Below are 23,293 nucleotides of genomic sequence, written 5' to 3'. Positions count from 1 at the left end.
CGTGCAGCGCAAAACGATTCGGCCACGGTCGGCACGTTCTTCGCAATGCTAATGGCGAGCTATTTATATACACCATTTGTCGGTGGCTGTACTCAGAGATCGGCGTTTGAACGCGTTTTTGTTATCACTAGCGAGATGGCGCGAAGGGCTCAAAAAGCGTAAGAGCGCGCTTTAAAGGTCGTCGCCGTTGCGACGAGCGCCCGCCTCTACAGGGCGTGGTCGCTCGTGCGTGCGTTTATCTCGTGATCACGGTGGTTCGTACCTCCTGCGTTGAGAGCAGGAAGGTCACTTGGCTCACTGCAGCGGCCGCTTTTGCGAAAGGAGCGCGGTGCTCACGCAGAAATAAGTTACAAAGGTGACATTTCGCTCTCATCCTGTGTATGTTCGTTCCGTGCGTCCTTTCTGCTTGAGCAGCGCATTGCAAGTTTCGAGCTGCTTGCCGTTCTTCGCGTGACATTACAATTTGTTGCTGTAGCATTCACTCCTTCGCCCTTGGGGCGAAAGATTGAACAACAAACGCTCAACTGCGTCTGTGAAGACACGTTTCACTTTCGTGTTATACCGATTCCTCTGACAGAGAAATCAGCCATGTTTCTTTTTCTTTGTTTCCGGCATTCGTGAGCGTCTCGGTCATCATCAGCTGTTGATTACATCTACAGTTAGTATGACAAAACCGGGCTTGTTTTGCACAACGGTTAGGAGTTCTTCATTGCTTCACCAAATTCAAACCTTATGATACCGGACTCGCAACCAAATATATTTATTTAGTTCAGATGTTTGCTCTGATACACATGCACAGCACATACCTTGTGTATCTTTCACGTTTTACAGCGAAAGCTGTTATAAGATTACAACAAGGGCCGTTTTTTGCGCCGTAGTTGTCCGCCGCTGGTGTCCGTAACCACTAGCGCTCGAAATAAGAAAAAAAAAACGAAATAAGAAAAAAAATTACAGGATGGAACGAGGTTTGAACCTGGGCCCTCTGCGTGGGAGCCCAGTACTTTACCTCAGAGCCATGCCGGTGCTTGAAACTGCTTTGCAAAAAGACCCTATACAGGCTTCATGTCGGGAAGGAACCACATTAACATGTGCAGTGTAGCATCGTAGAGGAGTAAAATAAGAAATAAGCGTCACACAACGCGAATTCTTAACCAGGCGTCACACAATGCGAATTGCACAACGAGTGGGTTGTTGAATGCTTCCCACCCATTACAAAGGGTTCTGCCATAATTCTTCATCGTCAACAGCCATAGCATCAACAAAGTGCACATAATGCCTTAGAGGTGTTTAGCGTGTACTGCGGTTCTCCGCAGAATGATGAAAAAATGCATAGTGGCTGCTTCCCTACTTCACAAAAATTATGATTTATAGCGTAGTGTGTTCCTCACAAGTGCACTTCTATTGGTTGCCAAGGGAGTCTATAAGGCTCCCGTGATCCATTTCCTCCGGGTCTCAATAAAGTTATTTCCCTCTCTCTCTTTCTCACGTTAACCTATGTTATCAAGCGTGGTGGAAGAGTTAAATAACGACCGGGCGTCACACAATGCGAATTACGTAACTAGTGGGTCCTTTAAAGCTTCCAACCCATTATAAAAGGCTGAGCCATAATTCTTCATTGTAATCAGCCGTCGCATCAAGAAAGTGTGCATAATGCTTTGCAGATGGTACCTCGCTTCTCCGCAGAATGACGAATAATGTGGTGGGTGCTTCCGAGCTTCACAAAAATTATGATTTGTGGCGTAGTGGGTACGTTGCTGGTGTACCCTCTCCCCTCCTTTCCCTCCTCACTTCTCTTTACCGCACCCTTACTATACCATACCATTCATGGCTACGCTATAGGCTTCCCAAGCAACGCTTAGCGGCGCTGCTGCTCTTGACAGGCAGCGCCATCTCTGGCAGAAATATAGAAACTGGCGTGTAAGCAGCGCGCGTTTTTCCTTCTCTCCACCGCGTTGCCGCTCGCTTCTGTGCACGTGCAGAGTTTTCGCGGTGCACTTGCGGCGCCTCACCATGTACCGCTTGCAGTGCGGCTTCAAAAGGATCTTCAAGCTTGACTGGCACTTCCGAAAAGCGAACTTGATAAAATGAGAAAGGCTCGTCAATCACGTTAACAGTGAAGAGCAGACGATCGACGACAACGACGCCCGACTCAAAACGAAACGCATTTCCCAAGTCGCGATTACACCGTGTAGGACGTATACCTCGAGATTCTATCATGTTAAAGATGAATAATGGTCCACATGCACTCCTAAATGAAGCGTACACTCTATCGATGTTCTGCGGTGTGGACTACCAATCATATGATTGTTGTTTTGATATGGCACGCTTACAGTAGCAGCCGTGTACTTTCGTGAACAAACGTTTGCGGCGTGCGAAAAAAAGAAATTATACGGCCATGGCACTGTTTCCTGAGATGGTTAGAGTCGAGTCCTCCGTGCCGCTGGAGAATCACCCGCCGATTAAGACGCGAGGCAGCTAGCCGAGCTTTAACCACTGTGAAGCAAGATGAACTGCTCGCCTCGTTTTTTCGGCTCTCGCGTCATGCTTGCAGTCTCTTTTTATAACGACTTGAGAGGCGTATAAAACCTGCTGCGCGAACGCGGCTAGAAAATCGCACAAAGTCAGAAGGTGGTTACTTCAAGGTTGCAATTGCAAAGCATGTATTAAGTGTCAGTTATATTTAGCGGCTTAAATATCACCCTAATGAAGTGACAAAAACAAAGCAAACCTGCAGAACGATGTCAAAGCTTGCTGAAAATGCACAGACGTCCGTTCCAGCGTGATAAAGCAGCCTTCCCGACGCGTGAATTGCAGGCGCCGAACTTCTGACAATGTGGCACCGAGTTCAATTGAATTCAACCAACTGCGCAACGCTTGGTATAACGCGAGTGTGAACGTTCAACTACGACGGGTAGGTCTCAAAACACGATGTTGTTTCATCTACAACCGTAACTGGACTTTCATAATGCGAGAAGAGAGCGAGTAATCATTACTGTAGTCGATGCGTGCATGCGCCGAGTTATGTACTGATTCATGTAGTCGAAACGAATGAAAGCGATGAACTCAGACAGCCAAAATAGAAGGCGAGACAGCGCTGTCAGCTATCCACGCTTGCCGCCTTTATTTCTCGTGCGACATGCCCGAGAACCGATACAGTTTCACACGTGAATCGCGTGCCTTGGTGTTGTCTGCACTGTTGTGGCAGGCCACGACACAGCAATACTTCGGATCTCGCTTGCGCTTCCGCGGGGTCGCTTCTGCCAACGTGGAAATACAGCTTCGAACTGCAAGCCTCTCGGTTCAGCGTGCCAAGCTGTCGGCACGGCGCCCCAGTTCCCCGCACCGACTGAGAACGCGCGCGCGCGTGTGCCCGCTGCCGACGAACAGGCTGAGCCGGCCGCGCATGCACCCAATCGCACCAGAGCTTCTCTCCAGAGCCGCAGCGCGGCGCTGTCGTCGCGCCGCAAACTTGAGCTTGGGTTTCCTATAGCATAGCTCAAATCTATAGATACGTCTACACCTCTGGATCATAAATGCTCTTCCCAGCTAGCGAGATACACAAGTCTGCTGACATACCTTCGTTGCAGGGCGGGTAGTTGCGGCTGAACTTTGGCAGGCAAATGCATTCGTTACCCTTGCAGAAGGTGTTAGGCACGTCCGCGCAGTCGCCATCGCTGTCACACGCTTTGTCTGCGCAAAAGCAAAAGTTGGATTATTCGTAGTTGGTAGCTTCGGCCGGAAAGATAGAGATATTCTGAGTAAGCTCTTGGAGCACACAATAAACCACGCCGTACGCCTCGTAGGTGTCATGACAAAGCAGCGAGAGCAATAAAGGGACGAGAACGACTGTTTTTTGTCCAATAAATGGTTTACGTGGGCTCATTACTGCATAGTCGGAAAATTGGCGCAAACAGTCTGCAACAGACAAAGCACTGACTATGAACGACAGTTGTTTATTGCGCACACCGCCGCAATTCCTAGAAAGCATGAGGAAAGTATTATATACTCTTACGTAAAGGCAGACAGAAGAGCGCATGTACACTATATCTACAATATGCGCGGACAAGATGGCCAGGCACGCGCGAGTCTCCAAAATCACGTCGCCTTCCACGATGCCGTTATTTGTGATTCGCCACAGCCATAACAATGCGTAATATGCCACAAAGAAATTTTCGCGAATCAATCCTTCAACACCCGCTATTTACCATGAAGCCGTAACAACAAGCTCACCTGCAGGCTCTGTAAGTAGGAATAGTGTGTTATGACGGGTTGTGATGAACAACTGTGTCCTTGCTTCGCTGCAGAGTAGCCACCCATGCTCAGGCTGACTTTACAGCCCGTTGCCTGCCTGTATAGAAGGGTCTCCCGCCTGCGTGGCGTGCGGTCCGGGTGGTCGTGCAGCCTTGGGCGAGAACCTCGGACACACACCTACTAACCTAAGACCTGCGACCCTAGCGAAGCGGCTGCGACCCTAGCGACCCTAGCGAACCTGGAACTTCGCTCCCGCAAACTCCCCCTTGTCCGTGACACCAACATGGCCAACGAGACCCCTCCCCCTGCCGGACCTTCGGCCGTCCACGTCACCTGTGGCGCCGTGTATCCCCAGCGAGATCCACCCATTTTCTCCGGCTCCGGTGAATCGGACGTTTTGAGGTACGAAAGAGTCGGCGCCAGTAACAAATGGGACGACCAAATGATGCTTGGCTACGTCACGTTTTATCTCGCGGACATCGCGCAGCTGTGGTATCACAACCACGAAGCTGAAATTCCAAACTTGGGCAGCTTTCAAGACTTCTGTTACAGACATCTTTGGGCGGCCTACGGTTCGCAAGCTTCACGCCGAGCAGCGCTTGCGTCAACGTTCGCAGCAACCGGGCGAGAACTACACGGGCTACATCGAGGATGTCCTGAATCTGTGTAACCGTGTCAACTCCGCCATCACTGAGGAGGAGAAAATCGGGCACATCTTGAAGGGCATCGAGGACGGCGCCTTTTAGATGCTGCTCGCGAGAAATCCTACCACGATCGCGGCACTCATCTCACTCTGTCAAGGCCCAAACACACGTCCGCGTTGCAGCGCGTCAACGCGTGACGTTTTGACGCGGCGCCGCGCCCTATGGAGAGGGAGGGCGCGCAGCTTCGCGTAGCCGCGCGCCCTCTCTCCCCATAGGGTGAGGGCGCGGCGCCGCGTCAAAAAGTCACGCGTTGACGCGCTGCAACGCGTACGTGTGTTCGGGCCTTCAGAGCTTCGACGAGTTGCGTAGGCAGCGCGCGATCGCCCGTCAAGCCCTCACGACGCCCGACACGCTCTCAAGCTTGCAGCTAGCTGCCCGTCCTGCCGATCAGCAGCCGCTTCTGTCCACGATCAAGGACTTCATCCGCGAGGAGGTAGCGCGCCAGTTATCATTACTGCCGCTCACGCAGGAGCCTGCGTAGGCTTTGGCTCCGGACCTTCAACACGCCATTCGAACCCAAGTTGCTGAGGCCCTCCCACCGATTCTCCAACAAGCACCCGTCACTGCGCCGCTTACCTAGGCCGCCGTCGCTGCTCGCCCGCAGCAGCCTATGCCATATTCTCGACCTGCCATGCCGCCCCATCCTTTGACGACCACCGTGAACGCTGCGTCACATACCTTCGCGAGATCTTCAACTCCATTTTACCGCCGCCCAAACTCGTGGAGAACGCCGGACAATAGGCCCATCTGCTTCGCCTGTGGTATCGCTGGACACGTCGCCCGCTACTGTCGCCAATGTCCTTCTCCATTTGACGCCGTGGACAGGCCTGTTGCGTCGTCGTCAAGGACGCTACCAAGGTACAACCTTGACGATCAACGACCCTACGCCAACCACCGGTCACCATCCCCTCGACGACGCTCCCGGTCATCCATGCGTCGCCGACCTACTACGGAAGAGGGAAACTGATCGCTGCAGTTCCGGAGGCAAGAGCTGCATGCGAGTCGAACTGCCCAAGGCCTCCATCTTTTTCGCGGCAAAACGTTACCGACGTCAATGTTGAAGGGACCGCCACACAAGCGCTTATTGACACAGGAGCCGCCGTTTCCGTAATCTGCGAGAACCTATGCCGCAAGTTAAAAAAAAAATTGCAGTGGCTTAGCTCGGCTATGCCAGGATATGGGCACCGTGCATACGTTAGGAGCCGCCACAGTCGCGCGCTGCCTCCAGCGCCAAAGCGGCCACGGCAGCAGATCTGGCGGGACAACGCAGGCGGCGGCAAGCCACTGCGCCGTGCTTTGGTGCTTCGCTTGAGGCGTTTCCTTTCTTGTTTGCTTCCAAAGACGTCAAATTGTTAGCAGCTGTCCGAGAACGTAGCGTTAGCGCGGGTGCTTCTTTTCGCCAGACCTCGTGTATTCTCAGGCGAACGCGGCAACATTAAATGCATGAGCTGGCGGAAGACAACGGAGGTGACGAGCCCGTTGAGCGAAACTGCGCACGTATAACGCGGGCCGCCTCGCTCACTAATCAATCACAGCTTATCACCCTCGGGCTAACGCGGCAGCGAACTCAGCGGCAGCTTGAAACTGGCGATACTAGCAATTGCACTGTCACGGCCACTGAATGAAAAAAAAAAATGACAGCATATCCACGGAGTGAATGATGATGAGTGGGCGAAGCTGCGGAGGTTCATCGGTAAACCGTGAATCTTCCGTGAATTCTGCCCAGTACATCATCACCGACGTGAGATCGGGCGCGTTTATACTAAAGGTTCGATGAGTTATGACGACTTGCAGCTCACTTTAATTTTACATGTACGCTGTGAATTTTCATTGTTTAGAAAACCATTGCTTTAGAAAACATCTGGCGTCTTTCGTTAAGCAGCTGGCGTCTTTTCGTTTTGCTTTAGAAACATCTGGCGTTCTTTCGTTTTGCTTTTAGAAAACATCTGGCGTCTTTCGTTGGTTTATTTCATCAATCAACGGCGTTTTGAACAAAATTTTTATTGTTTAATCACGCACAGGAGAAATCTCACCAGGCACTACCTTGGAGGTAAACAATGGCTGCTAATGGGAATGAGAGACAGAAGAAGTCGGCTTTTAGCTAACACTTCTACTAACGTTTCCTACTGGAACATGCCAATGGCTGCTAATGGGGAGTGAGAGACAGAAGAATTCGGCTTTTAGTTAACGCGCACGCTGCGAATTTTTTATTGTTCAACAACGCACAGGGAAAATCTCCCACCGGCACCACCTTGGAGGTCAAAGCGTAAGACTGGTTACGCACTACGACTACTACGACTACGACTACGAGGGACGAACGGGTGCCGCTTTAAGGAGCTTCGCCCCTAAAACGCTTTCCATCGAACGGCCATGGCGCTGCATTCACTGCGCCGACTTAATCAATGCAGCCGAGTTCGTCGTCGTGGCTCGTGTTTTGCTGCCATGGCACTGCAAAGCGTGGCAATTATTATTACGTTTGGATTCAGAGAGCTACGTGATATCCTCCGAAGAGCTAACCTGAAGAAGGGCAGGGACCTCCTCGAAGCGGGGCGCGTTCACGGCGTCGTGGAAGAGGTGTTGCTCGGCAGATCAACAATCACGGGCAAATGCAACTCCAGAAAAAAAAAATCCATTTATTTACAAAACTCACTTTTGTCGTCGAACGAGTGCGATCCACCGTTCACGCCGATTCCGCTCATATTCTCTAAATGGAAACCGGTAAAAACGCGTGCCCAGAGAATTCCTGTAGAGGTTATTGCACCCAACAACGCAGCAATTATTTCTGGACTTCGGCATTCCTACGAACAGCGGAACCGGCACAAAACGAACTGCCCGCGAAAATACCTCGCGCCGTCACAGCGGGAGCGTGGAGCGAGCAGGGGTGCAATCGCGGAGCGATGTTGTATGCTATATTATTCTTATCGTCCACCACCTGTGGCTGACTGATGGCGTTGATAACGCGGACGTACCGTCGCTCTGTGGTGCGATCTTGTAAGCGTTACAAAATAAACACGGAGGCGTGGCGTTACATCCAGCCGCACGCGAATGGCCCATTTGAACCGCGACAGACGTCACGGCTCTGCATTGACGAATCGCGTGCGGTCACGTGCGGCTGGTTGTCATGCCACGCCTCCATGTTTATTTTGTAACGCGTACAAGATCGCACCACTGGTCACTAGCCAAGCGCGAGAAGCACGAAAAGTATAGTCATCGTAAAAGGCATAGTTCCTCGACTTCACCCCATTGCCAGCGCGTCAGAGCATCCCGCCAAATCTGCGCTTCTTGCCGCTAGGGACGCCGAGCGGAGTTACGTCGGCACGGAGCCTATAGGTAGCGTTAGCAAAGGTTCAGCTGATAATTCTGAGCTTTCCAGATTGTCTAGGATTAGCTTGATTGTCATGCTTACTGGTGCTCCAATGACACAAATTCGGCCACATCATTCAGAACCGGTAGACCTGGCGGCATGGCCGGGTAACGATACCCATTGGTAACGCTAAAGAGCGGAATGTTCTGCTTAACGAGAAAGTTCTTGCATGTTGTACAAACCCGCGCCACGGTTTCACCCCACTCAGGCGCCGCCACTAAACTCAACGTTTCACGCATGGCACTACTTAGCGGCGTCAAGTCTTTCGTGTGCCATAGTCTTTCACACACGTGGCACACGTATCCAAACGGATTGTTTACGAAGTCCGTCTCGAAGGTCCGAATCGCACTGGCGCTTTCGCTAAGTTTCACAGTATAGACAGTCGATCGGCAAGCCTTGACGTCATCGATGACGTCTTGTTGTTGCTGCTGCAGAGGTGGTCAAGCACGTCGCTCAGCATCCTGGCGACGCCGCTTTGCTAGACGTTCCTCCCTTTCCTCCAGTGTCTCCGCAGCACGTTTAGTCTTCCTCTGTTCATTCTTCGTACGCTGAACCGCTAATTGCCAGGCAACTACTTCGCGATCCGATGACATAAGCTTCTCGGCTCTTCTGCGCCGTTGAGCAGCATTTGCGCTCTCCTTCACCATGGCGTTACCCACCTGCAAACGCCAGTCAGAGGCGCTATCAAGCGGCACCAGCGCATTGTCAGACGGCGTCTGCACAGCGAAGGCGAATAGCTGCGCGCGCCATGGCTACGACGTCACCCCTCTCGAATGCGCAGAGCAGCAGCGGCGAGTCGCGCGTGCCGGCGCCTGTCTGATGCCACTCCCGTTCTCCGCCACCAGCAGCGGCGAGCCGCGGGCGGCGGTGGCGCAGAGCGCGTGAGATGCCGGCTCCGCACTCATCCTCGCGCATGCACAGCACGGCTCATGATGACCCACGCGAAATCGGCTCCGGCTAGGCAAGTGTAGCTAACGCTACAAAAGGTGACCACGTCGCTCTCGGGACTAAGGCTCTGCTGTACTCCAGCGTAACGTCGTCGAGAGCGCGCGCGCGTCACGGCGACGTTACGTCAGCAAAGAACAGCTCTCTATGGTCCGGCGTCGGCTGACCGCCGACGCGGATAGACCCTACTGCATTTCGCGCCGGCCGCGCCGGACTCGCATCGCTCGCATGTGCAGGACCCTGCTTCGCGGGCTGTTTTGTCGGTTCCCGATAGGTGGCGCGGGCGTTCTTCGCTTTACTGCGCATGCGCTCCTCTAGATGCGATCGCACCGGCGCGTTGGAGCGGGCTCGACTGTAGCGGAGACCGATTTGCGCCTGGCGTAGCGTCGCCGGCTCGGCGTGACGAAACGCAACGTCCTCGCGGGCGCTGGCGTCGGACGTCGGAGTATAACAGAGCCTTAATGCTCCGCACGGCCAGCCCACAGTACACAGCACCTTCTGCTGTGTGCACCACCCGTGTCTTTATTCAAGGTGAACTCTACGTCATCGAGTTTTTCGTGCTAGCGTCATGCTCCCACGACATTATTCTCGGCTGGCACTTCCTTTCGCGTCATCGTGTCCTCATAGACTGCTCCCGTGCAGAAGTCGCCCTTACGCCGCTGCAAACTTCTGTTTCGGTGGATCCCCTTTCCGACGCTTACAAACTTGTCGTTCAGGGGCGTAGCCAGAAATTTTTTTCGGGGGGGGGGGGGGTTTCAACCATACTTTATGTATGTTCGTGCGTGCGTTTGTATGTGTGCGGTATATATACGCCAGCAAAACTGAAAAATTTCGGGGGGGGGTTGAAGCCCCCCAACCCCCCCCCCCTTGCCTACGCTCCTGTTGTCGTTGCTGCGGACACCTATATAGCCCCGAAAACGTCCACCCTGCTAGCCCTGAACTGTAAGGCCGCTCCAGACGGAACTGTTCTGTTCGTCCCGTCCGAGGTATTTCTCCGCCGCCGCGTCTTGCGACTGCCGTTTGCGGTACTCGCCGTTGAATCGGGTGCTACGATTATGCTGGTTGCCAACTCATTGACATCCTGAGTTACATTACATCGCGGGGAATGTTTGGGCAACATACAAGACGTTGACCTATTGCGTTCTCTGGAGTTTGCTGCAAACTAACCCGACCTCCAGCTGAATGCCATGACACCCCCGGTTGCAACTCCTTCCGTTCCAGACGTTTTCCACCCTTCTGTTGCCGCTGATCTATCGCCGACACATCGACGCGAACTCTTAGCCCTTCTTCGAGAGTTCCGCTCTTCCTTTGATTGTGCTCAACCATCTTTGGGTCGTACAACGAGCATCACGTACCACACTGACACCGGTCGTAATGCTCCCTTACGCCAACAACCATATCGAGTTTCAGGGGAAGAGCAGCGTATTATCAACGAACAGATCGACGATATGCTCAAGCGCGGTGTCATCCAGCCATCCCAGAGCCCCTGGTCGTCCCCTGTTGTGCTTGTGCGCAAAAAAATCACAGCATATCCACGGAGTGAATGATGATGAGTGGGCGAAGCTGCGGAGGTTCATCGGTAAACCGTGAATCTTCCGTGAATTCTGCCCAGTACATCATCACCGACGTGAGATCGGGCACGTTTATACTAAAGGTTCGATGAGTTATGACGACTTGCAGCACACTTTAGTTTTACATGTACGCTGTGAATTTTCATTGTTTAGAAAACCATTGCTTAGAAAACATCTGGCGTCTTTTCGTTTTGCTTTAGAAACATCTGGCGTTCTTTCGTTTTGCTTTTACAAAACATCTGGCGTCTTTTGTTGGTTTATTTCATCAATCAACGGCGTTTTGAACAAAATTTTTATTGTTTAATCACGCACAGGAGAAATCTCACCAGGCACTACCTTGGAGGTAAAGAATGGCTGCTAATGGGAATGAGAGACAGAAGAAGTCGGCTTTTAGCTAATGCTGCGAATTTTTTATTGTTCAACAACGCACAAGAAAAATCTCCCACCGGCACCACCTTGCAGGTCAGAGCGTAAGACTGGTTACATACTACGCTACGAGGGACGAACGGGTGCCGCTATAAGGAGCTTCGCCCCTAAAAGGATGGATAAATCAGATTCTGTGTCGACTACCGCCGCCTCAATAAAATAACTCAGAAGGATGCATACCCGTTGCCACGAATCGACGATGCTCTCGATTGCTTGCATGGAGCAGAATAATTCTCGTCTTTGGATTTACGCTCGGGTTATTCGCAAGTTCCAATGGCCGACCCTCACCGATCGAAGGCTGCATTCGTCACTCCTGACGGGCTGTATGAGTTTAACGTCATGCCGTTCGGACTCTGAAACGCCCCAGCTACCTTCGAACGGATGATGGACAACATCCTTCGCGGCTACAAGTGGAATACCTGCTTCTGCTACCTTGACGACATCTTCATTTTTTCTCGCGATTTTCCGACTCGCCTTACACGCCTTCGTGCAATTCTCACGTGTCTCCCCTCTGTTGGCCTTCAACTTAACATCAAGAAGTGCCATTTTGCTGCGCGCCAGCTTAATATACTAGGCCACGTCGTCTGCAAGGAAGGCGTTCTTCCGGACCCCGCGAAACTCCGCGCCGTGGCCGAATATCCGAAGCCCAATTCCATGAAGACGCTTCGAAGTTTTATTGGGCTGTGCTCGTATTTTCGCCGATTTGTGCGCGACTTCGCTTCTATCATCGCGCCTCTTACCAATCTACTGACAGCCTCCAACGGCCTGTCTGCTTGGTCACAAGAATACGTCTAACACCGTAGTCACAAGAGTGTGACGAGTCTTTTATGACTCTACGGCGGTTATTAACGTCGCCTCCAATACTTCGTCACTTTGACCCTAATGCGCCTACGGAGATCCATACCGACGCCAGCGGTGTCGGTCTTGGTGCAGTACTGGCTCAAAGAAGACCAGGATATGAAGAATACGCCGTTGCTTGTAATTATTCCGTCACAGAGAAAGAGTGCCTCGCCATTATCTGGGCTTTGGCCAAGTTCCGCCCGTACCTTTATGGCCGCCCTTTCGAAGTAGTGACGGACCACCATGCTCTATGTTGGCTGTCATCGCTGAAAGATCTGTTGGGACGCCTCGGTCGTTGGGCGCTTCGCCTACAGGAATACGACATTCGTGTTCTGTACCGATCCGGCCGCAAGCACTCGGACGCTGATGCGCTATCCCGCTCGCCGCTACTGGCTGACACAGCTTCGTCGTCAGCTTCTTCAGCTGTCGTGACACCAATTGACTTTGCAGACATGCCGTCGGAGCAACGCAAGGATGCGTGGATTTCCCATCTCCTCGACTTTCTAACTGACCCAATAGCTCATCCAGCCTCAAGAACTATACGTCGTCAAGCCACGCATTTCACTATTCGAGACGACCTCCTCCATCGGCGGAACTACCCTAGTAGCACGCATTGTTGCCACAACGTTGCTGCAATGTTGCCTTCCAACATTGCCCCTACTTGGCTAATGTCCGCTTTTAGTAGCATTCGTGCAACATTCAAAGCAACATTACCACAACGTTGACGAAACATTTTCGCAATGCTGCTTGAAAGTTGTTACAACATTTAGACAACCTTTAGTAACTTAGAAACGTGCAGCAATGTCGATGAAACATTTACGCAACGCTGCTAGAAAGTTGCTACAACATTTAGACAACTTTTAGTAACTTAGCAACCTGCAGCAATGTTGATGAAACGTTTTCGCAATGCTGCTTGAAAGTGCCACAAAATTTCAACAGCCTTCAAGCAACTGAAGTGCGACATACAGAAACGTTGATGCAACATTCTTGCAATGCTGCTTCTAAGTTTCAACAACATAACGGCAACCTTTGAGTAACGTAATTGCTAGATACAGCAACATTCTCGCCATGCTGCTTGGATGTTACTGCAACATTTGGGCAACTTTTGTGTAACTGGAACATATGCCAACATTTGGCCACATTCGCTTCAATGCACTGGTGTGGTGTTCACGGCTCCTTTTTCATGCACGTCCCTCAACCATAGGTATCTGGATTTTGTCATACCTATAGAAACAGGAAGTGGCAGAATGGAACCGCCAATGGCAGTGAGGACAATAAATTCTTGAATTTACATTATATGTAATGATGCTTTACATCGGTGGTCATGAAGCCAGTCTCAATATAACAGCTGTGTTACATGCACATGTACTTGTTGCCAGTTAATGGTTACTATAGCAGTAATATTTGCCAAAAGGTGTAAATAGAACATTTTATATTACCCTAACATATATCACTGTGCAAAAGGAAGAATTATTCCTGCATGTTTCTTATGCAATACTTGCATCTCGGTGCTTGCAGTATGTTGTCGGCAATATAGTTTTGAAGGACAGCAGTGAAGTAATCCATTATAGCAGTGATTACAGTGAACTTCCTAGTGGCATGGAAGTTCCTAGACATGGGTTCATCACTCAGAGTTAACAACATGAAAAGTAATGCAAAGATTTATTACACAGAAGAGAAAAGACACACAAGCTTGGTTTGAATTTTCCAGAATCAAATTAACACTACAATTTTTTTCTAAGAAAATATATGCTTACATATTCTTCAAAACAAATTTACCTGTCCAGAATAGCAATACAGCAGAAACATTTCCATTCATCAATGCTGATCACAATCTTTGATGAGGGGCCTATTGCGGCTAGCTGTGCGACATTTGCAATGATAATGGCCACCAATGTCGATGAATAAATTACCCTAAATTCTTGCAATGAACGAAATCACATTGACACCTTGTACAACTGAAAAGGTAAACAAACAGAATAAAAAACCAGAATATTGGCACCAATGCTGGTCTTACAGGGAAACTAGCAATATTAAGAAAAAGAAAAAACTGCGTACAGTAACATTACAAAATAGTGTCAACAAACTTGGCCTCTTCAGTCATTCTAGCAGTTCTGACAAGACAAAATGTGACACAGGAATAAGTGAGCAATAATCTTGCAAGTCTGGTACCTGCGTAGCCATTCATGAAGTGTTCTTAACATTAACAAAGCTGCAAAGTCAGGCTTGACTAGATACTGTAATATTAAAAAAAAAGTGAGCAAACCTAAGACCAATTGCACTTTCCTTTTTGAAATCTCCTAAAGAAAATGTGGCACAGGAAAAACTAAGCATCAGTCCTGCAGCACTGGTACCCATAATTATGTGGCCTCTTATAGTTTTAACATCGACAAAGCTGTGAAGGCAGGCTTGACTAGATGCTGTAGTACTACAGCATGGCATGAACAAATATAGCTGAAAGTTGCCCTTTTAAAGATAGCCCAGACAGACAAAATGTCACACAGGAGAAAGTAAGAAATATTCCTGGAGGAATAGTGCCGATAACTGTGTGGTCACTTATCAAATTTTTAACATGAACAGACCTGTGAAGGCATGCTTGACTAGACACTGCAATATTGCAAAATAGAATGAACAAACATAAGTTCAGCTTGCCCCTTTTGAGGTAACCGAGAAAGGCAAAATGTGATGCAGGGGAAAGTAAGAAATAATCTTGCAAGGCTGGCACCCGTAACAATGTGGCCCCATATCAACAAAGCTGTGAAGGCACGCTTGACTAGATAAGGTAATATTGCAAAATAGTATGACAAAATGTGAGAGCAGCTTTGCCCCTTCTGTGAAGGCACGCTTGACTAGATAAGGTAATATTGCAAAATAGTATGACAAAATGTGAGAGCAGCTTTGCCCCTTTTATAGTAACCTAGAAAGACAAAACGTGACAGATGAGAATTTAAGAAATAATCTTGCAAGGCTGGTACTTATAACTATGTGGCCATTCATCAAGTGTTCTTAAAATTAACAAAGCTGCAAAGGCAGGCTTGACTAGATGCTGTAATATTACAAAATAGTGTGAATGAACCAAAGAACAACTTTCCCTTTTGAAATATCCCAAACAAAAAGTGGCACAGGAGAAATTAAGCAATAGTCCTGCGGTATTGGCACCCGCAACTATAAAGCATCAAGTGTCTTAACATCAATTCTGTAACGGCATGCTTGATACAACACTGAGGTAATTACATGGAACGAACAAACATCAGTGCAAGTTGCCCTTTGGAAGCTATCTTAACTCTACAAAAAACAGTAGAAAGAACTGAAAGTTGAAAGAATTGAAATAAAACGGGGTTTGAGATCACGTTGGCGCAGTAAGTCCATTCTGGTGCACATTTGTACTAGTGTGCGCACTGTACATGCTGCTGTAATGCAAACAAGGCGACAAGACGAACAGTCAGAGAACCGCAGGTCGAATACAGGCTGGCACTGCCTCTCTGGAGAAAAAAGAAAAGGGCACAAACTAAATTGGCAGAATAAAGCAACAGACTTAAGTCACTTGAAGCACTTAGGTCTTACTAATTTGCCTACAAATCTACAACAACAATTTGGCTCAACCTGCAATTGTGTTAAAGGCCTTACGAAAACAAAAATAATATTAATACATCCTGAAACTCAAGCTTTTTTCTTTCCTATTGGTGGTTCTGAATAAAGCACCACAGCGCCATTAACAGTTTCAGTGGTCAAAAATGAATGCATTGCCATGCATGAGTACCGGCAAAATTTATCTTTATATTCAACGTACAAAACTAAGGGTCTAACTGGTGACTACTGCACTGTGTACCCGTTGTGGCTACAAAATTACTAAAGCATTTTCCTTCTGCAAAATGCAAGCCAATTACCGTGATACCTCGGTGATACGAATCTCGCGGGGCCACCAAAAAAGTCACAGTTTCGCCGCAAGGGCGAAGCAATGAATGCGATAGCAAGAAACTAATGCTATACGAAGTGAGGCTCGCCAATGGATATTCTCAGTTTGAACAGCGCTCCTGTTGCAAAGGCGGCCGAAGCAGCGAAGGAAACTAGCGTGCTTCAAGTGTCGAGCTGTGACACTTGATAGTTCGCGCTCATCGTCTGTTTGTTCGTTTAGCGGCGTCCCTTGAGCTCGAGTGACTTTCGTACACTCCGTAACATGAGCGCGGACACCACGGTGAAAGCTTGAAACAACCCTCTTCCCCTCACCACCAGAAACCAGCGCGAGCAGACAGCGGGAGGGCAAGGTTCTCCCTGCGCAATAAGAAGCGAGCGAGCTCGCCGACGACTTTTAAATGCGCCCGTCGTGCTCCTAGCGCCATCTCGCTGGTAATGAAGAAGCTCTTATAAGTGCCGGCCGTCTCCGAGTCCATCCAGCGGTAAAGGGTGTGTATATAACGCTCGCCGTTAGCTACGTGGAGGATCTGCGTTTCGTGGCGTAGCGGTTAGCGCCACTCGCTGCGGAGCAAGAGGTCCCTGGTTTGATTCCGCGCTTCGGAAGCATTTTTCTGAATTATTTCTTTGGGGCTTTTTTATATATATACATACTTATACATATACGGTGCATGACGGCCACGGCGACGGCAAAATTCAGCCGAGACTGTCCATATAATTGCTATCGCAATAAAATATTCGTATCATCCGAAATTCGTATCACCAGAAAGCATGGAAAACTGGCATGCGACAGAAGAAAGCTGGCGTACATTTTAATTTATTGTTTTTCAGGGCCGCAGCAACGTCAGGAGGAACCCGGAATAATTGTCAGTTAAGTTTTTAGATGTCGGCAATCATACCAGCACTCGTAAATATACGGCCTGTACGCGCGTATTCAATTAATGAACCAGGTGCGTTAATTGTGATCCGCGACAGCAGTAGCCCCTTCCAAATTTTAGTATGCTCTTTTGCATGACACCGGAGTACTGCAGCGAAAGTAACAAAGGGAGCGCTTTGACGCGATGTATCAAGGCCACAAAATTACAGAACCACGGTCCCATGTTATGGTTTTGTTATCGCGGAAGTGTTGGCGATGTTTTTTAAATGCGAAGCATTTCTTAGCGAACCTCTGGCACTTTGGGCGTTTCTATCTACGTATCTATCTATCTATCTATCTATCTATCTAGCCGCCTACGTCTGGGTGCTCTCATGATCGCCTCCTTAACTTGGTGTAGACCAAAATTTGCATGGGAGGGTAAGAGGATTTGACGAATATGATTGCCGGGTCATGACATGAATAACGTTAAAATCCTGCCGCGTACGTCGTCAAACCCTTTCCACTAGACACGTGTGGCACATACCCGTTTACCACGGTCCGTGGTGTACGGGTATGCGCCACAGGTGATTGACAATTTATATCTACCCAGGAAGGGTGAGAACAGACATTGGTAACCTAAATGCTAGAGCGTTAAGGAAAACCAACATCGGCAGCGTTGACTTAACGAATGGAAAGAATGAAAATTAGGATCCCAGCAGGAATCGAACCCAAGCATTCAGCGTGGCAATCAGGTATTCTACCACTGAGCCACGCCAGGTCTGTAAAGTCGTTTGGAAAAACAGCCTACGCAGGCGTAATATCGGTGCAACGTCAATTGTGGTTGTGGTGCTGGCTATCTAATTTTACAAGAAAGCAATAAACACTGCGTGATACTCCTACGATGTGTACTCCTACGATACAGGCGTCATATCAGATTAACGTCTGTAGTTCCAGCGTTGGCTCCGCTTTTATAGCAGTCTAATAAACTATATGTTTGTATTTCTATTATTCAGCAAGCTATATTGAAGCATTGCTCGACCCCGGAGGAATACATCCACGAAAGTTACGTATGATATTCACATCATCGCACCGTAAAGTGCACTTAGACCGCCAGAACGACGCAGCATTTCTTACGATCTTCATTTCTTACGAGGCTGTGCGATGGCCTCATGCTGACCGAGGACGATGCCAGATTGACTGACAGCCGCTTGGTAGACTAGGCTACGTAGGCCACATACGCCCAGGTATAGTCTACGAATACGACAAACACCATCCACTGACGTTGGTCTACGTACCACTATCCAGGCCTACCAGCCTCGACGGCCTATACCTCACCAACGCGAAGGGTGGCTTCAGGTTCCGACACGTCGCCGGTTCTGTCGACAGACAATTTGTCGACACAATGACCGAGGCATCCACGAATTCCAACAGCTCTACTGTACCACATACTTCACTACACATGGACCCCTCGTCACCACGATCACGACCGGATCCTATAACCATTCATGACCAGCTGCTGGTGCTCACTGATCACGGTGATGATGCCCTTGTTCAAGAACTGTCAAGAACTTCTTTAACACATGCACACGGGTTCGTGAAACATGCGTGCGTTTTCGGGACACGTATAAGCACTACATATCAGCTTACCGCCTCTGGTGTTGGTAATACCCACGTTGCCATTGGCAGCTTTACCCAACCGTAAACAACTGGTTATATAACACATATGAGGCTCTTCAACATATATATGTGTGTGCGTATAAAATTTATACATATTTTTAGCGTCATTTTATAACGTGTCGCTATGTAAAAACCTTACGGCAGAGTCACCTACCCGCCGCATGCTTCGCATAATATCGACTCCCACGGTACGTGAGATCTGCCGAATTTTTATTATTATTATTATTATTATTATTATTATTATTATTATTATTAGTAGTAGTAGTAGTAGTAGTAGTAGTAGTAGTAGTAGTAGTAGTAGTAGTAGTAGTAGTAGTAGTAGTAGTAGTAGTAGTAGTAGTAGTAGTAGTAGTAGTAGTAGTAGTAGTAGTAGTATCTGGTGCTTTTTCATCCCAAAACCACGACATGATTACGAGAGACGCCGTAGTGGAGAGCTCCGGAAACTTCGACCACCTGGGGTTCCTAACGTGAACCTAAGGCTAAGTACACTGGCCTCAAGCATTGAGCTTCCACCAAAAAAGCGGCCGCCGCAGCCAGGATTCAATCCCGCGACCTTCGGGTCAGCAGTCGAGCACCGTATAACCATTAGACCACCGTGGAGCCCGAACTGTGAGCGTGTCTAATGTATCAGACATAGGAGGAGAATTTTAAGGGATCGTTCTCTTTGTTAAGCACAAACAAAAACATATATACCCCACAAAGTGGACGGGGGTATGACCGCCGCTGTTGGTCAGTTGGTAGAGCATCGGACGCGTTATTCGAAGGTCGCAGGTTCGGTCCCTGCCAGCGGCAAGTTGTCATTTCGTCCACGTTACTTTCTTCACATTTAGATCATAATTACTACAAATAACGTCCCCTATACTTAGCTTTCTTGTCCGTTAGTTCTCATTAGAACACATTGTATTTCGCGTCTGTCCTCCTTTCGCGTCCCAGCAGAAGACGGGGGAAATTCTCACGCCAGGGAGGCGCCACACTGAAATGCGCGCCGTCTAACGTGCAAGATTGGCGAAATCGCCATCTTGGGCTGCAGCGCGTACTCGAACCGGCGTGCTAACCGTTGGTGTGAGATCCCTGCTAAGGCTTGTGTTTGCTGATTTTTCGTTTCTTTCAGCTGTTTTGTTTGATATCGTCGCTGCCACTGACCTGAACCGTTCAGCGGCGCGCATTCGCCCTTGCGACGCAAGAATGAGCTCCGCGTCTGCGAACGGCAGTGCTTCGTCGTCGGTATTCGGTAACTACAGCGTTCTTGCAGCCGTCTACCGCTTTCCTTTATTGGCGTGCCAGAGGTCCACAGATGATCCATCAGTTCCACACCTCCGCGCATACTCGTTCGCGGCGCGTATGTTTGTCATCTGTAAACTGTAAACACCGCACAATCCTTCTTCACAGATACAGTTGACCTACATTCACCCCGACGACGTCCAAGACTAGGTCGAGGACACTTGTGAGTGGCCAGAAATACGGCGAGCGAACATTGTTTATATCTGGTTGAGGTGAACGCGTGGGCTCTTCACCAGGTGTGCAACTGGGAGGCACTGGAGACGCACAGCTACGTGCAGTCTGGCTGGGTGGGTCAGTCGCTGGCGCACAATGTGAAGGGAAACGTCGTGCTGGTGAAGGGGAATATGACACCGTCGCAAGCCGTGAACAGTAGGCCCCATCGCGCATGGGTTTCCGCGAGGCCGTCCGGTGAAGTACGGCTCGCGCAGGCTGCACATGCGTAACCGGACAAGGCAGAGTTTGCAGCCGTGTCGGCCGCTGTGTTATGGACGATATGAAGTGTGAATCCGCAACAATCTTACGAGTTAGTAGGTGAGTCATCAGCGGCTTGCGTACCTTTCTTTCCTATCCAGGATGCTGCTCGGGAACGTTGTTCTCGTCGTTTTTGTTGCCGCCAACGAAATACCGGGAACAGAGGCGTGACCACGGAGACGCGCGCAAGTTCTTCCTATTTACTGAAGCCACCCACTGCTGCCGCAATTCAGGCGACGAAGGAAAACGATGCAGCAAGAACATGCCACGCTTGCACTCATCGCGTGCGCAACGGACACACGATTGCACCTTAAATATTTCTCTTCCGCTACTTGTTCGTTGACTCGTACACGACACAATGATGACCAGATGACTTGCTATGCGAATGCAGTAAATTTTCTGCCATGATAGTCCCTTCATATCGGAGACAGGCGCATGATACATTCACACCAACGCGTACCGAACACCATTACAGCACTGGCACAGCCCAAAGCACGATGGCAACACTGAGAGCATACCCTCTACCCCTGCAGCTCACTGGTTCGAGACTGCTCCTGTGAAAAGGGGTATAGACTGGCTGACGTGGGAGTGCAAGCGTTAGCTGCATTTCTCCAGGTTTTTTGGGACCATTTTCGTAATCCACGAGTGCGCTTCCTTGCGCTGCATATTCGTCCAACTAATGACGGCACCTGTTTGCTTCTAGTGGAGACGAGGTCGTAGGTGCACGTGCTGTGGTTTTCTATTATGCGTGTTCATGCCAAGAGAGCGGCTGAGTACATTTTCGGCGTCATAGAGCAAGTACTTTATGAACTGACAAGAACTGACTAACTGCTATAAATTGGGCCAACTGCATAGCAGGAAAGATAGCTTTACAATCATGAAAAGGATATATATATATACGCTATAAGGCGGACAGCTGGGCTTGGTATATAGAATAATAAAAAAATCATTATTAGCGTCCTTGATCCCTTTACGCTAGTAATCATGTCATTACACACACACACACACACACACACACACACACACACACACACACACACACACACACACACACACACACACACACACACACACACACACACACACACACACACACACACACACACACACACTGTGAGCTGTGAGCTGAGAAGAGCGGGCAAGTGCATTTCAGCTTCGTCGGGGTGGGGCCGCCTCCTACCCGCGCTTGAAGCCTTGGGCAGGGCTTGGAGGTGGACGCGACGGAGACCAGGGCGAGTTCGTTTCTGCCTCTGTGGCATAGGGCTGCCACCGGCTTTGCGCTCGTTCTGCTAGCGTGCAAATATGCGCTGTAGTGAAAAAGAGTAGGGACTTCTGCGTCTCGGCATTGCTCGCCTCACTCATGCGCACCGGCCAAGGGGCGGTGTTGGGGGTGGGGGGTTGCCGTAATCAATTAATCGAAGAGCTTTAATTGATTAATTCGATTAATAGAAAGGCGGAAATCGATGACGATTATTGGTTCTCCTTTAATCGATTAATCGTTGATCGATTTTACCATCCCTACCCACACGCGCCTTGGCGGCCCGGCCAGCCCGGCGCCTGGGTGCGATACAGGCGTGCTCTGGTGTATAGCGAGTAAAGAACTCTTCCGGTGATTAAAAGGCATCCTTTAGCACCAAATATAAAGATATACTCATTGTGCCAATACATTTCGAGGTGTTCATTTTACAAGACAAAGTGAGATGTTTTGTTCGGCTGCCTGTTAAACGCGCATAAGGTCAACATCGAAGACGCCCGGCGATACCTTGGTGTGTTTTTGTTTTGTTTTTCAGTCCAACTTTTTCGAGAGAAACCGGATATTGCACTCTCCGGCTCCACCCGTCGGGATAAAAAAAAAACGACCAGCCCTCGAATTATCCTCGATGCTAGCAATCGATGGGCGTCGCCATGTGACCGGGTCAGCCGGGAGAGGAGGCTCCGCCTAGCAAAAGTCGATACAGGCATAGACGGCTCTCAGAATAGAAAGAAGCGATCGCAGAACGACTGCATCGCAGCACAAGCCGCGGACCACCGCTACGATCAGCTTGCGTGCGCCCGTAACATGTGCAATGTGCATTCTAGAGGAGAGCGCCAGGGCTCTGGAGTAGAAACTGACGTGAACAAAGGTAATTTCGCACACGCAAGAAAAGGCAAGGACTACTTCGGTTCAACGGTGGCCTTGAATTTCCTGGCTAATTTGATTCGGCGCAGTTACCGCCTCGGTTGAGATGCGTTGTCCGGAAAGGAATATCACTCAAGAGATGTACGTTGATCAGGAGTTGATGCACAACGTCTTCAGGTTATAATGACAACCAACAAACAATCAAGCCAAGAAAAGGCTAATATTTTTAGTTATTATGACGTAAATGTGAAGAAATTAAAGTGAGACATTAACTATAAGCGACAACACTTTATTAAGTTTTCAGTTCTGAAACATTTTGTCACCTCTGAAACAGGAAACAGAGAAACTAATCCGAGTTGAAGTTCAAATACCTATCTGTGTAAACAAAACTGTTTTATATCTCAGACAAGGTTACCAATACAAACAAAACTCAGAAAAATGAAAAATGTCACTCACAAAAAAAAATTGGCCGCGTATCTGCGTGCTTCGCTGCAAATGTCGTCGAAAGACGATAGTCTTCTGCCAGGCCGTACTACATGAGTCCGCCTCCTCTATGTTGAATCGTCGCATGTGGCTCATAGCGTCGCATTTTCAGCGCAGCCTAAGAAACACTAGGGTCTTTAGAATTACATGTCTATGTATTTTCTAGTAAAGAAACACATCGCCTAATACTTACGTATTGATGTTGCGCCTCAGATATGCGTAATATTTGCTTTTTGATCGACAATGTTCACAAGTATGAACGCCGCTACCAGTTCAAGACAGCTGGGCGTTCAGCAAGTGCTTAAACTTGGCCAGGTGGCTGAATCGTGTGACAGAAAGACAGACTATAGTGCCTAGAATATACTGGCAGTGTGCCGTGCACCCCCTCTTTTC

The 23,293-nt window shown here is 49.2% G+C and overlaps 1 protein-coding gene across 1 annotated transcript in view; it reads right to left on the bottom strand.

The window, feature by feature from the left end:
* LOC119374516 (uncharacterized) overlaps positions 1-23,293 on the bottom strand; it is a 193,396-nt gene that overhangs the window by 129,647 nt on the left and 40,456 nt on the right. Inside the window, exon 2 of the mRNA XM_037644649.2 lies at positions 3,577-3,690. Coding sequence (XP_037500577.1) covers positions 3,577-3,690 — 114 coding nt within the window. The remainder of the gene's footprint in view (positions 1-3,576; positions 3,691-23,293) is intronic.

Source organism: Rhipicephalus sanguineus, chromosome 11, assembly GCF_013339695.2.
Source record: "Rhipicephalus sanguineus isolate Rsan-2018 chromosome 11, BIME_Rsan_1.4, whole genome shotgun sequence".
In the NCBI taxonomy this organism is placed as follows: Eukaryota; Metazoa; Arthropoda; class Arachnida; order Ixodida; family Ixodidae; genus Rhipicephalus; species Rhipicephalus sanguineus.
This window is presented reverse-complemented; position numbering and strand designations above follow the sequence as displayed.